This window comes from Phymastichus coffea, unplaced genomic scaffold, assembly GCF_024137745.1.
Source record: "Phymastichus coffea isolate CEN01 unplaced genomic scaffold, Cenicafe_Pcof_1.1 PCOF00008, whole genome shotgun sequence".
Lineage (NCBI taxonomy): Eukaryota > Metazoa > Arthropoda > Insecta > Hymenoptera > Eulophidae > Phymastichus > Phymastichus coffea.
The window spans coordinates 7,176,963-7,193,005 of record NW_026706819.1 but is presented as its reverse complement, the minus strand read 5'-3'; the positions used below and the strand labels follow the sequence as shown (position 1 = coordinate 7,193,005).

General features: G+C 40.0%; 2 protein-coding genes across 2 annotated transcripts in view; both read right to left on the bottom strand.

Moving 5' to 3' along the window:
- The window catches only part of LOC131669517 (ubiquitin carboxyl-terminal hydrolase 2-like), a 759,386-nt gene that overhangs the window by 732,460 nt on the left and 10,883 nt on the right, over nucleotides 1-16,043 (bottom strand). The gene's annotated exons all lie outside the window — the stretch shown is intronic.
- LOC131670519 (uncharacterized) lies at nucleotides 10,348-13,511 on the bottom strand. The gene is made up of 3 exons (XM_058946183.1): nucleotides 13,328-13,511; nucleotides 11,141-12,184; nucleotides 10,348-10,931 (listed from the first exon to the last, which is right to left on the bottom strand). The coding sequence occupies exons 1-3, from the start codon at nucleotides 13,509-13,511 to the stop codon at nucleotides 10,348-10,350; spliced, it is 1,812 nt and encodes a 603-aa protein (XP_058802166.1).

The following is a 16,043-nucleotide window of genomic DNA, read 5'->3' as shown; positions in this document are numbered from 1 at the left end:
CCTGATAGCCGGAAGTAATCGCCGGAATACTCGAGCATGAGCATTCCGGCGTTCTCTTCTTTCATCTTGCCAACCACTTTCTTATTGGCTCAGGGAATATTGAACCGAATTGGTTCTGGAAAATCTGATTTATCAAATTCGCGAATATCTCGACGCATGACGTCGTACATGTTTACTGTAACGGTCCAGTCTGATTTGTCTCTTCTCCTACTACAAAATAGCAACCCGTCGTGCACGAAAAAACTAAAGAAAAGCGGTAATTGAGCGAAGCCGCTCTTCTCATATACATGTAAATGTGTTAGGGCAATTCGGCGAAAACAAGACCATATAAGGAGCGTGACGTCACGAGCGTGGCAAATTTATTGTTTACAATGCAAAATCGACAATTGCAAAGTTTTTTCTAATGAACAAAAGCATTTTTTAGTCAATTTTTAGGCGCTGATCTCGAATTTCAAGTTATTATAGTTATTAAATATGTATTTGTTAGTTTAATTTAATTTACAAGTTAATAGTGTTAGTTATTTTGCAACAAATAAGTATATTGTAAATTCGAATATACAATTGCGATCGTAACATAGTGAAAAAGAGAAGCAAGAATTTGACACTTTGATAACTAATTTTTGACTGAGTCATCAATAAATAAAAAATTTATAATTTATTCAAACAATTAAAATTGAGTTGCTAGATAGCGATTCAACTATATATATCTATAAAATTAACGATAACGATTGTTACTCATTTGCTGATTTTTAAATGGCTAAAGGATAAATTTACAAATTCGTTTTTTTATTATTATTCAAAATTAGATAGTTAAATTAATCGTTTTTATTTTGAATAATGTTCCACTAATCAGCGATTTTTTTATGTAAAAATTTTCCATAAATTTATTGTAAATTTTGCGTAATTTAAATATCTAAATAATATCACTTATAACTTTAAAAGGCGATTTTTCCTTGAGAAACGATTTATGTTAAAAAATTTGTTATTTCATATTTGACTTTTTAAATCATTAAATTTCAATTTCAATCGAGCCATTTTGCGACAAAACCTGTACAAAGTTTATGCTAATTTCAAAAATAGAGTTGTAGGGGCTAACAAGCGTAGAAAGGAGCCAATTTTGCAAGTATAAATTCACTCGACGCAGCGGCAAGAGGATTCACTATCCTACCTTGCTTAGTAGTGCGAGCATTGAATCGAAATAAAGACTCAGGTATTTCCTGAGACTACTTTCATTATTCAGTGGTTAGCCTGCTAATTCCTTTCCTTACGATATCTAAGCGCTCAACTCATAAGACTCTCTCTCTTATAAGAAAAAGTAGCGTTAGAATATCTCCTCTCTAAAATCATTAATTGCCTAGAAATAGAATTGAATATCCGTTGCGGCGCTGTCGGGCTTTTCCGAGCGATAGATGCAACAATACTCAATTAGATTTTAAAACGGTTCATCGAAACAGCGAATATTGTGTTTGCAATTCGGTGAATATTGAAATTTCAATTCTGATAAAGTATATACGTGTCAACTTCTTGCTACTATCGGAAACGCGATTACAAATAAAACAGAAAGAGTCTGAACTATTTACTTGACTAACGCGAGATAGAATCAAACGTTGCACTACATTGGTGATCTTATATACCAGACTGTCCGTGTCGGTGTACAGAAGCTTGTAACGTTCACCAATAGCACTGGTCATGTAGTCGTAGTGGAATCGATACACAAGAGTCTTGGACAAGTCGAGAACAGCGAGATCTATGTAAATGGATTTTCTCACTGTGATTTCCGTCCGCAATAATTGAATCGTCACCAGTTCGTCATCGAAAATGTCACTATTGTGGAAATTTGGTCGAGCTATCAGAGCTTCAGCAGTGTATCGACCCTCCCACTTATTCACCAACTTAACATCGATGCGTTTCTTTTCGTTTTCCATAATCTTACCGTACAATGCATTGTTTAACAGTTTGTATAGCATTTTTTCAAATTCGCTTTTCGCTTGTTTACGCATCTCAGTATTCAAATCAATGTATGCCTTGAGCCATGGACTCTGATTAAACTTTAAAATTCGATGTATCTTCGCGAGGTACAAGCGATGCCTTATTGCTTGTTACAGACCTCTATAGTGGATTACTTAATGCTCCTTATCATCGAGAGTTGTCATGAGCTTTTTCTGTTTGGATTCCGGAACAGTTTTGTGCTCCGGACAAAATGGCATATCTTTGTGCGCATAGTGAATTTCTTAGGGATATTCGAAATCCACCTCGAGTATGTAAACAAAGGGTGAATCATCGGGAATATCGAAAGAAAAGTTTGAGTCAATTTCGCACCATTCAAAATCACCGAGTGGAAGGGACTCGGTTATACTTCATCCGTAAAGGTTATTAATGTCAAAATACATCAAATATTTGTCATCTTTCTGTGGATCTTAGTCGTTCCCCATGTATGAATTATTCGCGGCAGCGTACCTGTTGCAACACTGGCTAATTCCACCGCAAATGCCGCGCTCAATAAACATGAGCATGTCGATATCCTTCAAAAGGTCCAACCTTACACTACTATTTTCAAAATGGCATCCCAACTTAATCTAGGCGTTGTATAAGAGTGAGCCGGATCCAAACGATACGCTGTTCGACATTTGGCCCTGAAGTTTTCAAAAACTTCGGCCAACAAGAAAACGTCTGTCTTGAGATACAAATCCGAATAATTGCCCAGATCGGTGATATCGAACGTTCTCCAAACATTTTCCGCGTGACTGAACCTTGTCACTGCTATTTGAATCGTACAGACTGCTGTAAAAATCTTACTTTCGTGGAAGAGTTGTCTCATCGAGTTTTGTAAACGACGATACATAGTCATACGGAAATACATCTTTTCTGTTCAGTAAGGCGATCTGCGGCAGTATGTATCCGTCAACTTGCTGAAAATTTCGCTCTAGAATATCGCGTTTTCCAAGTACAATGATAGTTTGTTGAGAGAAGACGCTATAAATCGAAACAAATCGACGAAACCTATGTTTATATCGGTACCCTCCACGTACTTGGTAAAAGATATGTATTTTTCCTTGGTTTAAGGAATGAGGTTAAGTCCATCGGGAAATTCGTTTGCGATTTCTCGGATAGATGCGTATTATATCTGCTGTGATTATGAAAAAACAGGGGTATGGTCCTCAATTCTTGATAAGCAATGTTACACGTGCTGTAAGCAGCTTCACAATACTTTCCAGTAAAGTAAGAGTGATCGCGAACTTTGTGTTTCTATTCTTGTCAAAAGGCTTATTACATATATAACATATCGTAGTATGAAGAAAGCTAAATGTCTCTTGGAAGGTTCAATTTTCCATAGGCTGTGGGCTTTTGTACAACTCGTGCAGTGCAGATACTTGGCCAAATCATGAAGATTGTGAACAAACCACTTAGCTGGACCAAGTTTATTAGTAGTCTTTAATCCAAACATAGTGCACTTTATAAGGTATACTGACAAGGGAACCACCCCAACCCGACCTCACCGATTTGAATGATTTTGGGATAAGTTGTAGTACTTGAAAAAAAATTAGATACGTGTTTTTTTTATCGAACCATAAGGGCTTTTAAGGGGTGAAATCCACCCTGAAAATCAACCCCTAAAATCAGTTTTTTTAATATTTCTCAGCATCAAATGAATATTTTCCAGTAAACTCAACGTTAAAAAATTTCGTATAAAAAGGCGCTTTTAAAGACATAACATTTATACCAAAGGGTTGCAACCCCCTTTTTAATAGGAGTAAATACACTATTTTTTGTACTGTTTTACGACATGTAATATAGTAAATCAGCTCGAGTGATTTAAAAATCGCACTGATAATGAGAAAATACCAAAAATAAATTGACGTGTTTCTGGATTTAAAAAAAAAAATGTTTAAGGGGTATTTTACCCCCTAGAAACCACCCCCGTCAAACTATCAGCAGGTTAATCCACCTAACCCTGGGATAAACAAGTTTAGTCGTTGTTATTTCTTGAAATAATTTAATCCTATGCATGAGCCAGCTACCTCAACTAACCAACCTGCCTCTAACCTACCAAACCCCCATAAACCACCCTTACCGAACGACATGCGGGTTAACCTTATATAAATAGCGAAAAATAAATGTATTTCTTGAATAACATTCATGTTGCATAACAATATGTCCCAAGTATTACAAATTTTATGCAATAATTATTATTTTCTTTTCATTATGAATACAAAAAAGATAAAAATAATTAATAACGGCTTATAAATATAAGATTTGATAAATTATAAATAATTATTATCTATTTTGTTTTTTCGAAATTAATAATAACAGTTATAGTATCAGTTTTTTTTAAATATTATTTGCATTGTATTACATATAGCTGTGTATAAAAGAGTAATAATAATAGTCATTATTTTTTAAACGTAAAGTTAATTCGTAATAAAGAAAAATAACAAGTAATAACAATTAAAAATTATTAATTTCAAAAGTGGAAGTTTAATTTAGTTATTATTTCTTTTTTAATCATTTACAATTTGTCAATGAGTAAAGAAATTATAACAAATAATAATAGTTATAAATAGTTATTATAGTCTCAATTCCTATACTTATAAACTGTTTACTTTTTTCAATTTTCACTTATGGTTTAGTTTACTTTTTGTTGGTACTTTATTTGCTGTACACTTTATCTTATTTACAATTTTGTCTTATCAATGGCTCGAAGAAGATAAGTTATATCAAATCTACGCCCCTTACGATAATAAGACATTCGATACATATTTCATTATTTATAGTAGTTGAAGAAAAGTCAAGTATTTAAAAAGTTAAAGTTTTTTTATAGTGCTGGATTTATAAATAAACTTATTCCTATATTTACATACAAATTTCCCGAACACGAAAATATAGTACATAATAAGAAGAAAAGTTTTTGTCTACTATGTAAGTATTTATGTCACTTATCATATCTAATTTTATTCAAATATTTTGATTTGTAAACATGTGAAATATAACTGTTAAAAACGTATGATCGAATTCTATCTATAGACTAGGTTTTCTTTTATCTTTCGTAAAATTATTCAACTGCAAAAAAGAGTATTTATATCTTGATTTTGTTTTAGATTAAACCATGAAGATCAATCCTTTGAAAGTAGTCAATTTATTATTAGCATATTTTCAAAGTTTACAAATACCAGATAGCGAGATTAATTTCAAAGAAATTAAATTGTCAGAAAAGTTGAAAGAAATATTAATAGATGCCGTGTATGAGTTTATTGATATTAACATGATTGTTGAAGAGACGTTAGATTTTCATGAAGATTATAAAGATACTGATGCTAAAATAATACAGGCCGACAAAATTTAAAAAATGGAAAAATCCAGAAACCAGACAGTACGTTTCCAAACGTTTTTGGTGCGCTGAAACCGAATTTGACCTCAGAATTGCTCCATCACCCTAGGTTTTCGAGAAATCCTAACCTAAAAGTTCAAAAAACACGATTTTTCACTATATTTCACGTAGTATTACGTCGTAAGCCAATTCTATTTTAAAAAATGAGTAATGCTATCTCAAAGTACTACTCTTACCCTTCAAAACCCTTTTTTCAGATTTAAAAAATCTTTTTTTTCCATCGAGATATCGTAGATTGAATTTGAGTGATTTAGCGATTTCGTTACAGCACGAAATAGTGGCGAATTTCCGAATAAAGAGTTATAGTGTAATTATATGTTTTTTGGGTCACTGAATCCAAATTTAACGTCAGAATGACTCTATAATCTCAATTCCCTTAACCCTAGAGCCCCATAACCTGCGACGCTGTAACCCCTGACCGACATACTCCAAAGTCCTTAACTCCCGAGCCCTTTAACCTGCTACGGTATAACCCCCGACCCTCACACCCCAATTTCCTTAACCCTCGAGCCTTTAAACTACGAAGCTATAACCCCCAGCCCTATCGAGGGTTAAAGAAATTCGGGTTTGGTGGACAGGGAATACCGCTGGGTCAATGGAACAATGATAGACGTCATTTCTGCGGTTAAAGAAGGTAGAAGAATTTGTGTCTGTGATAGGAAAATTCATATCCAACTTACGTATACAAGTACAATTTACGTTTACATGCAAGTGTCTATAACTTGCGAAATCGATCAGCTAGGATTTTTAATCTTATATTTTTCTGGTCTACTAACGATGAAGAAAGTATCTACGTTAGCAGATATCGGATTCACTTAGGGCCTACATTTCCTTACTTGAGGATAACCGTGTATGACATTGCTCAAAAACTACAAATTTTTGTGCTTCGTTCTTCATCCGTGTTAGGGATCGTGTTTGAGCGGCAGGCTAACGGATAAGTCACTGGAATTGAATTATTGGTATTATTTCTCGTACAACACTGCGTGCAGTACTTTCATTGATTTTTATTATAACTTCATTTTTCAGAAATTTTATCATTACCCCATTCCGGTATTAGAATAAGTTTATAATATTATTCGTGTTTTAACACTGCTTGAAAACTCCAAGTTTTTGTGTTTTACTCTTCATCCGTGTTAGAGATCGTGTTTGAGCGGCAGGCTAACGGAGAAAACACTGGAATTAAATACTTTCTATTATTTCTCATATAACACTGCGTGCAGTACTTTTACTGATCTTTATTATTACTTTGTCTTCTAGAAATTTAATTATATTTACCCATTTCGTTATTAGAATAAGTTTATAATATTACACGTGATTTCCAATTAACTTATAAGTTATGAAAGATCTCGGCATGTAGAATTCCATGCAAAGGAAAAATCGATTCCGTTTGTAATATCTGCGATAAATTTGAGGTAGCTCGACTTCGTCGATCAATCACTAAAGATTAGTTTGAAGAATGTTACGAGACACCTATGAAGAATTTAGACAAACCATGGGTTCCTAAATATATTTGCGAAGACTGTCGCCGAAGTTTGAAAAACTGGAATAAAACTAAAACCGAAGTTGTTCTCCAACCAATACGGCGTAAACCTAAAAATCACCATGATGACTGTTACTTTTGTAAATGTGATACTTTAGATTTTAATCATAATAACAAAGCTTCTCTCCTTTATCCGAACGTTTCTAGTGTAACAGCAGCTCAGTATGGAAAAATAGAAAGAAAAAAAAATTCTGATTTTGAGCCAAAAAAACTTCAACCAATAGAAGTTCCGGTAACAGACAAAAGCAGCAGTAGTGATGAAGAAGATTTTTCTGACTCAGAAAAGCCCAAACTTTTCGACCAAAATTCTTTGGATGATCTGATCCGTGATTTGAATCTTCCGAAAGATTCTTCAGAACTCTTAGCTTCAAGACTAAAAGAAAGAAATCTTTTATTACCTGAGACAAAAGTTTCTATTTACAGGAAGAGAGATATTAAATTTCGGCCATATTTTACTTGCGTGGTAACCTTGTTTACTGCAACGATATAAAGCATCTCATCAGTTTATATGGAGTGCAAGGAGGTTATAATTCAGAGAACTGGCGACTCTTCATAGATGCATCTGTACAAAGTCTCAAGGCAGTACTTCTGCACAATGGGAATGAGTATGCAGCTATTCCCATTGTTCATTCCACTGTGATGAAAGAGTCTCACGATAACTTTCGATTCCTTCTTGAGAAAATCAATTACAATGAACACAAATGGCTCGTTTGTGGCGATTTCAAGATGATCAATATATTAGTTGGCTTGCAATCTGGAAATACGAAGCACCCCTGTTTTTTGTGTCTCTGGGACAGTCGTGCACGAGAAGAACATTGGGTTCGCAAAGAATGGACGAAAAGAATCGGAATGGTTGTTAGATCACACAATGTCGTCCATGAGAACCTTGTTGATACTAAACATATCTTGTTACCTCCACTCCATATAAAACTGGGCTTGATGAAGCAATTCGTCAAGGCACTAGATAAGGAAGGCGAATGTTACAAGTATCTTGAGGGCAAATTTCCTAAATTGTCTGAAGCGAAAATTAAGGAAGGCATATTTGTAGGGCCAGACATTCGAGCACTTATGAAAGATGATGAATTCCTCTTGACAATGACGACTAATGAGAGAAATGCTTGGGTAAGTTTCAAAAGTGTCACCGAGAATTTTCTCGGAAACCACCGGGACCCTAAATACAAAACTATTGTGTCGACAATGCTACAGAATTTTCAAAAATTAGGGTGTTTGATGAGCTTGAAAAGACACTTTTTGTTTTCACATTTGGAATACTTTCCGGACAATGTTGGGGCGTTCAGTGAAGAAATGGGTGAAAGATTTCATCAAGATTTCAGAAACAAAGAGGAACATTATCAAGGTAGATGGAATGAGAGCATGATGGCTGACTATTGCTGGGTCCTACACCGACACGATACATTGACAGATCATCATAGACGCAAATCTCTTAAACGTTCATTTCAAGATAAACGACAGGGTTTTCATAAAAAAAAGAAATGAAAAACTGTAGGATTGCAGATATTCAGATGCAACACTCACAAACTGAATAAATGAGATTTAAAACGCGTAATTGAAAGCTGCGTAGAATACAAGGCTTGGATATTGAAGGGATTGAAATGTAGAGACATACGGTTATACGATAGCAGCTTGAAGTGCTGATTGAGGAAATTCTGGCAAAGGAGTCTGAGGTTGCAGACTTGCAGGGCTCGGAGGTTGAATATAATTTGGAGGCTTGAGGTATTCTGCGTAGCGAATTTCAGTATGAGGGTTGGGGGTTATAGCGTCGCGGTAATAGGGCTCGAGGGTTGAGGAAATTGAGGTATGAGGGTCGGGGATTATAGCTTCGCAGGTTAAAGGCTCGAGGGTTGAGGAAATTGGGGTATGAGGGTCGGGGGTTATAGCTTCGCAGGTTAAAGGCTCGAGGGTTGAGGAAATTGGGGTATGAGGGTCGGGGGTTATACCGCAGCAGGTTAAAGGGCTCGAGGGTTGAGGAAATTGGGGTGTGAGGGTCGGGGGTTATACCGCAGCAGGTTAAAGGGCTCGAGGGTTTTTTTTTTTTTTTTTTTATTATGATGGTTAAAAACGGGGATAAATCCTCATGGACCTTAAGCGTTGATCGGGTTGGGTTACGGATATTTCCGCTTCCAAATCCATTCTTCGCCCGTGTGACGGACTCGCCGGGTTCGTCAGATACCGCCACTATATATAGTGGCATAATCATCGGAGACAGCTGACCATCCAAACCCCCTTCTCCTTGCTGCCGTGAACATGCTCGCAGCGAGCCTGATCACCGCTTCAATTCGAAGTAACATCCACCCACCACCGCCCAGTGTGGAACTGCGCGAGCATTACTTCTCCACTGGGCGGCCTGTGCTAGCCTAATCCTACTATGCCTGCCTCCGTCACGCTTTTAAAACTCGCCGTTCGTTGCGAAACGCGTGTCCAAGTTGTACACGGCCGCCAATTGCGCCCCCGTTTGTCACGTATCATAGAAAGTTAGACGCCCTTCCCTTACCTTACTAAGCCAGATTTTAGTCGTCGACGCATTCCTGAGCTTCTAAGCGGCCTGTCACTTTTTTGCGCCTGAGTATACTCTCCACGTACTCCGCCATTCTATCCCAGTTCTCCTTGCTTCCGAGCATTGTTTGGATTACACTGTCCGGTGTAATAACTGTGCCTATGTCCTCTATCAGACGCTGCCTATCCTCGTTCCAGTGTGGACAATGGAAAACTGTGTGTTCCACATCATCTGTCACACCTCCGCAGAGGACGCAGTCTGGCGAACCATTTCTATTCATCTTATGTAGGTAACTCCGAAAGTATCCATGTCCAGTGAGAAGTTGCGTCAGGTAGAAATTGATCTCTCCAAAACCTCTACCTACCCACGCCCCCAAGTCACTGATGATCCGTCTGGTCCAGGCGCCCTTGCCATCAGTTACCCAGCGCTCCTTCCAGGCTTGGAGTGTCTTCTCTCTCTCTGACCTAGCCACCTCTTCTATACCCTCGTTTTGGCACCTCTCATAGATGTTCTTACGCTCTTTAGCCAACAAATCCACCGGGATCACACCCGCCACTGCCAGAATAGCCTCCTTCGAGACCGTCCGGTACGCGCTTGCCACGCGCAAGGCACCTCTTCTCTGCGTGTCCGTCAGTCTTTTTCGGTATTTCTTCACCTTCATCGCATCTGCCCAAATCTCTGCCCCGTACAAGAGCATAGAGTTAGTAGTAGCCATTAAGAGCGTCCTGGTTCTTTGCCTGGGCCCATAGGTGTTCGCCATTAGTCTGCTAAGGGCAGTCACCCTATTTGTGGCCTTCTCCGCCACTCGCTCTATGTGAGGCCAGAAAGTCAATCTGGAGTCAAGCGTGACCCCAAGCTGCTTCATCTCCCCTTTTGTCTGAATCTCAGTGTCCAGTACCGCCATTGTCATTCTTGTTCTATCATTCGCCTCGTGAATATGGTCACTTCTGTCTTGTGGATCGCAAGCACCAGGCCATGAGCCTTCATCCAGTCCCCTATGATTGTCATCACAGTATCCAGGATCTCCTCAGCCAGATTCATTTCCTGCGCAACAATCACAATAGCGACGTCGTCCGCATATGCTACCAGCTTTATTCCGTCTGGCAACGGAGAGCGTAACAGACTATCGTATATGAGATTCCAGAGTAGTGGACCCAGGATAGAACCTTGCGCCATTCCAGCTGTGATATCTCTTGTGACCCACCCCTCCGCCGTCTCGTACCTAATCTTTCTTTGTCGTAGATAATCCCGCATCACCCTCACCAGGTACTCCGGTACCCCGTGGGCTTGTAAGACCTTAAGAATGTCCGTCCACCGAATCGAGTTGAATGCGTTTCTTATATCTAACGTCGCCGTCAGCACTATTGGTTTTTCTCTGCTTTTCACGCGTCTCGTCTCGAGTATTTCGTTCGTGATAGATCTTATCGCGCCTATCGTGGAGCGACCTTTGCGGAAACCGTGCTGATTATCGGCCAGTCCGCCTGCTGCCTCTATTGTGTCCGTTAGTCTCGATCTCAATAAAAGCTCGAAAAGCTTCCCCGCCGTATCTAAAAGGCTCAATGGCCTGTTCGACGATGGCTCGTCCGGATCTCCCTTCCCCTTGTATAGGAGTACTAGTCTCGCTACTTTCCATCTTCTCCCAAACACCCTCCCTTGAGGCATCCGTTATACATATCCAGGAGGAGCCTCGGCCTGATACTGGCGATCAGTCGTAGAACCTCGCTTGGAATGCCATCCGGTCCCGGAGCTTTTCCAGTCCTCAGGCAGGATATCGCTCTCTCAAGCTCCTTCCTCGTGAAAACTGGAGCGCCCGGTGTACCCTCGTCTTCCGTATCCTCTCTGGCTGGATGCGTCGGGAAAAGTTCATCTTCTATCCTTCCCATCACGGCTTTTTCTCTACGCTCAGCGCCGTTTCCAGTTTTGAGTTTTTCCGTCATAATTTTATATCCGAGTCCCCACGGATCTCCTTCCACCTCTTCGCACAGCCGCCTCAGACTGTTGTCTTTGCTGTCTTTTATTGCCCGCGTTAGCTGCTTCCTAGCCACCCTATATTCTTCTACTAGAGCATCCGCGTTTGGCCTGCGTCTCTTCGCCGCCCTATACATTCTACGTCTGCTTCTTAAGCACGTCTTTCTCAGACTACTCAGTTTATCCGACCACCAATGAATTGCCCTCTTGCCGTCCGGGCGCCCGCCTTTCATAGGAATGGTAGCATCGCATATCCTTTCTATCAGGGCCGAGGTCTCCTCTATCAGGAATTCCGCCGCCTGTCTGTCCGTTAGACTATCTGGCAGTCTATCTCTAGGTGCCGGTGCCTCCAGAAGCAACTCTGAAAAGCGATCTCTATCAAGATTCTTCAGGCTCCGCTTTGGGGGTCGCGGAGTAGCCCTATGACCTTGCTCCGGCCTGTCCTTCACCTCAAAGGTGATATACCGATGATCACTGGCATTATAGTCGTCTATCACCTGCCAACCTTCTACACGCTGCTGTAACTTCTCCGACACTATCGTCACGTCCGGGATCGATTCCCCGTAACCCGGTCGGATGTAAGTTGATCTTTGACCTCTATTGGCAACTGCCAGGTCTAGCCTTGCAGCCATACCCAGCAGCAATCTACCCCTAGTCTCTGTCCTTCCCATCCCCCATTCCGTCGCCCTGGCATTGAAATCCCCCGCTACTACTAGGTAGCCGGGAATTTCTCTCAGCCGGTCCTCTATCCCTTCTAATTTCTTTGCAAAGTCCGCTATGACAAGGTTTGGGGAAAGGTATACGCTAACGTACGTTATATCCCCCACCTTGACCTAATTAAAGTCTTCGCCTGCGCCTGACCCCCTAATCCTTTTCACTTCAGAGCCCCTTATCCAAATTGCGCATGTACCAGAGGTATTTTTGAACCACGTCTTACTTATTGACCAGTCCTTGTGCTGCTCACTCAGTATGAGGATGTCTGTCCTGTTCTCCGTCGCTATTTGTGGTAGTAATAGCTGTGCGGCCTCTCGATGTCCTAGGTTACCTTGAAGTACCCTCGCCATTGCTTTTCAGAGCCGCCCTGCGTTCCTCCAACGCCTCCCTGAAAACCTTGCACTTTCTTGTGACCTACTTGTGACCTATCTCATAGCATAAGTAGCACATCGGATTTGCCTCCGTGCATTTATCACTTTTGTGGCCATCCTTCCCACATTTCCAACAAGCGTTACTCCTGTCACTGCCCGTACAACCAACACGCTTGTGGTTGTAGCCCAGGCAGCGGTAACACCTAGACGGCATCACCCTTTCCTTAATATGGCAGACGAGCCATCCAATTTTGATCCGCCGTTCTTTCAGCAGCTTTTCCGAGGCATAGGAAGGCATAGTCCGAGGGCATAGGAAGACTAAGGACGGAGCAATACGCATCCGTCCTTAGTCTTCCTATGCCCTCGAACCTGGACTCTGGCCGCTGTAGGATCCACACTATTCTTTATCCTTTTCATTATATCGGCGTATGATTTACCCGATTCCGGTCGGATCATAATCGTTCCCGTATCCTGCCCCCTTCCATAACGTTTCATCTTCGCATTCTTCTTTTTCACTTCCGTGACCTCGTAGAAGTCCTGTGGTGCACCAGTCCCCAGAGCTGATGGAACCAGTTCCTCACCCTTTGCTGCAGCCACCGTCGCGATTATCCCCTTCGTTGACGATTCACTGCTCCTTCTTATGGCCACTCTTCAGCCTGTGTTCGTTCGGCTGTTCACCTTAAGGTACGCCGAACTCTGTTCCGGGCTCTGTCCAGAAGCCTCCCTATTCCTCTTCCTTGCCAATAATTGACTCTTCTCTGCCCCTGATAGTTCTGTGACTCTCGGTAAGTAACGCAGCCTCTGACATTATAATGCGGCACCCAACGTCGTACCTCTTATCTTGTCGAATTGAGTCCTGATCTCGCGACTCACATTTCCTATTCTGTCTTTGACCTTGTCGTATGCAGCCAGCGCGTCCTGGATCACCTTGAGCTTTGCGCTAAGCTTCGCGGCGATGTCCATCATCGCCTCTTCTTCAATCCATTTCTTGACTGTGGGAACTCGATTAACATCCATTCCTCTGTCTTCTCCGCTTCGCGGCCCTTTCGCGTTTTCCATCGCACCCTCCGATACAAGCGCCTCCTTCGACTTCTCACTCCCAACTATTACCCCATCCATTGCCCCCCCCCCCCACTTGAATTGTTGATAGAAATTTTGATTCCCACGAGAAGCTAGGGAATAAAGGTCAACCCCTCGCAGAGCCCCGCTTGCGGGGGGTAAGGCATTTGATACTCGAGAGTGCGCCAGGTGCTCCCGAGGTACCGTCCGCGACACCTATGGTGACCGTGGGTGCCAAGAAAGCCAGTTGGGCACGGTTACCCACACCACCTGGTTCAGGGAAATGTTTCGTCTCTGTGTGTTTTAGTGTAGTGCTTGTGGTAGTGTGGTGAGGAATCTCCGGAGTAGCTCCCCCGGGGTAAGGTGTGTCAGTGTAGTGCAGTATCGTGTGATGCATGTTGATGTGGAGCGTGTATGACTCGGGTACGTCAGGAGTGTCAGGTCAATTCGGTTCAATAATGGAATCTTCATTATTTAGATCAGAAAATGTGCATGTGGAAGCATCTTAATCTGGAAAATTAACGACAAGTATATTTTTGTTTATTATAATGCAATGACATAAAAAATTGTTGACATTTTTTTATTTTAGATCATTTTAAAATTTGGTTGAAAGAAGTTTTTTACCCAAATGTTGAACCTCAATCTGTACTTTTACTCGACTCTTGGAGTGGACATTGCGATAAAGCTGTAAGGGAAACGATGCCGACAAACAAAATTGTTAATTTAAAAAAAATTTCCACAGGAACGACAGGGAACATCCAACCACTCGATGTTTATGGATTTCGTATCTGGAAAAACTTTATTCGACGTTTATCAGATCAAGTAATTTTGATGGACTATGAAATGAATCTACATTTAAGAAATAACATCATAAAAATGCAGTCTCTTGTCCATAACCAGCTTTCTTCACCAAGATATACAAATATTTTTAAATACGCTTGGTATAAAAGCGGCTACATTACTGAAAAACCAGCTAAAACAGATAACCCTGTTGATTTTAGTTTTGGAGATTCTTGCAATATACATTGCGAAGTAGAAGCATGTAAAAATGTTGCTATAATACGGTGTGGTTGGTGTAAAAGATCATTACGTTTCAAACACTTTTTCGATGATTATCATTTCTGTAAGGAATTCGTTGAATGATACATTTTAATTTACCAATAAATAAAAAAAAGAAAAAGATGAAAATTATTATGAAAAATCAAAATATATGTAGTATCGCGTACGATGGCTCTTACGTAAATATATTTACGTATCTACATACGAATATAAATATATATGTATAGATCTATAAATGAATATTAGACCTCGTGTTATTCTCCCGTTTATTTTTAAGAGATATTTCTCGCCATTTTGATACTATTAAAATAAAATGTATTAAACATATTTTTATTTGTCATAAATTATGTTTGAGCTATAGATATATTTTATAAAAAAAATGGTACGTGTAGAACGGTGTAGAAATCAATTATTTTAGAAAAAGCAATTTATAAACTCAATTCTCCCAAAGTTAGGTCTATTAGCCTACATTTGGTTGGGTAAGGGCGGTTTATGGGGGTTTGGTGGGTTAGAGGCAGGTTGGTTAGTTGAGGTAGCTCGCTCAGACGTAGGAATAAATTATTTCAGGAAATAACAAACGACTTAACTCGTGTTTCCTAGGGTTAGGAGGTTTAGCCTGCTTGTGTTTCAGTAAGGCTGGTTTATAAGGGCGGGGGTTAGATAGGTTAGGGATAGGTGGATAAGAGGTATGTTATACAGCTGGGATAACTCGCTTATGGTGTAAAATTCAATTATTTCAAGAAATAACAAACGACTGAAGTTGCTTTTCCCAGGATTAGGTGGGTTAGCCTGCATGTGGTTCGGTAAGGGTGGTTTATGGGGGTTTGGTAGGTTAGAGACAGGTTGGTTAGTTGAGGTAGCTGGCTCATGCATAGGATCAAATTATTTCAAGAAATAACAAACGACTAAACTTGTTTATCCCAGGGTTAGGTGGATTAACCTGCTGATAGTTTGACGGGGGTGGTTTCTAGGGGGTAAAATACCCCTTAAACATTTTTTTTTTTAAATCCAGAAACACGTCAATTTAATTTTGGTATTTTCTCATCATCAGTGCGATTTTTAAATCACTCGAGCTGATTTACTATATTACATGTCGTAAAACAGTACAGAAAATAGTGTATTTACCCCTATTAAAAAGGGGGTTGCAACCCTTTGGTATAAATGTTATGTCCTTAAAAGCGCCTTTTTATTAGAAATTTTTTAACGTTGAGTTTACTGAAAAATATTCATTTGAAGCTGAGAAATATTTAAAAAACTGATTTTAGGGGTTGATTTTCATGGTGGATTTCACCCCTTAAAAGCCCTTATGGGCCGATAAAAAAAACACGTATCTAATTTTTTTTCAAGTACTACAACTTATCCCATAATCATTTAAATCGGTGAGATCGGGTTGGGGTGGTTCCCTTGGAAGACGTTCCATTTGCTCTTTGT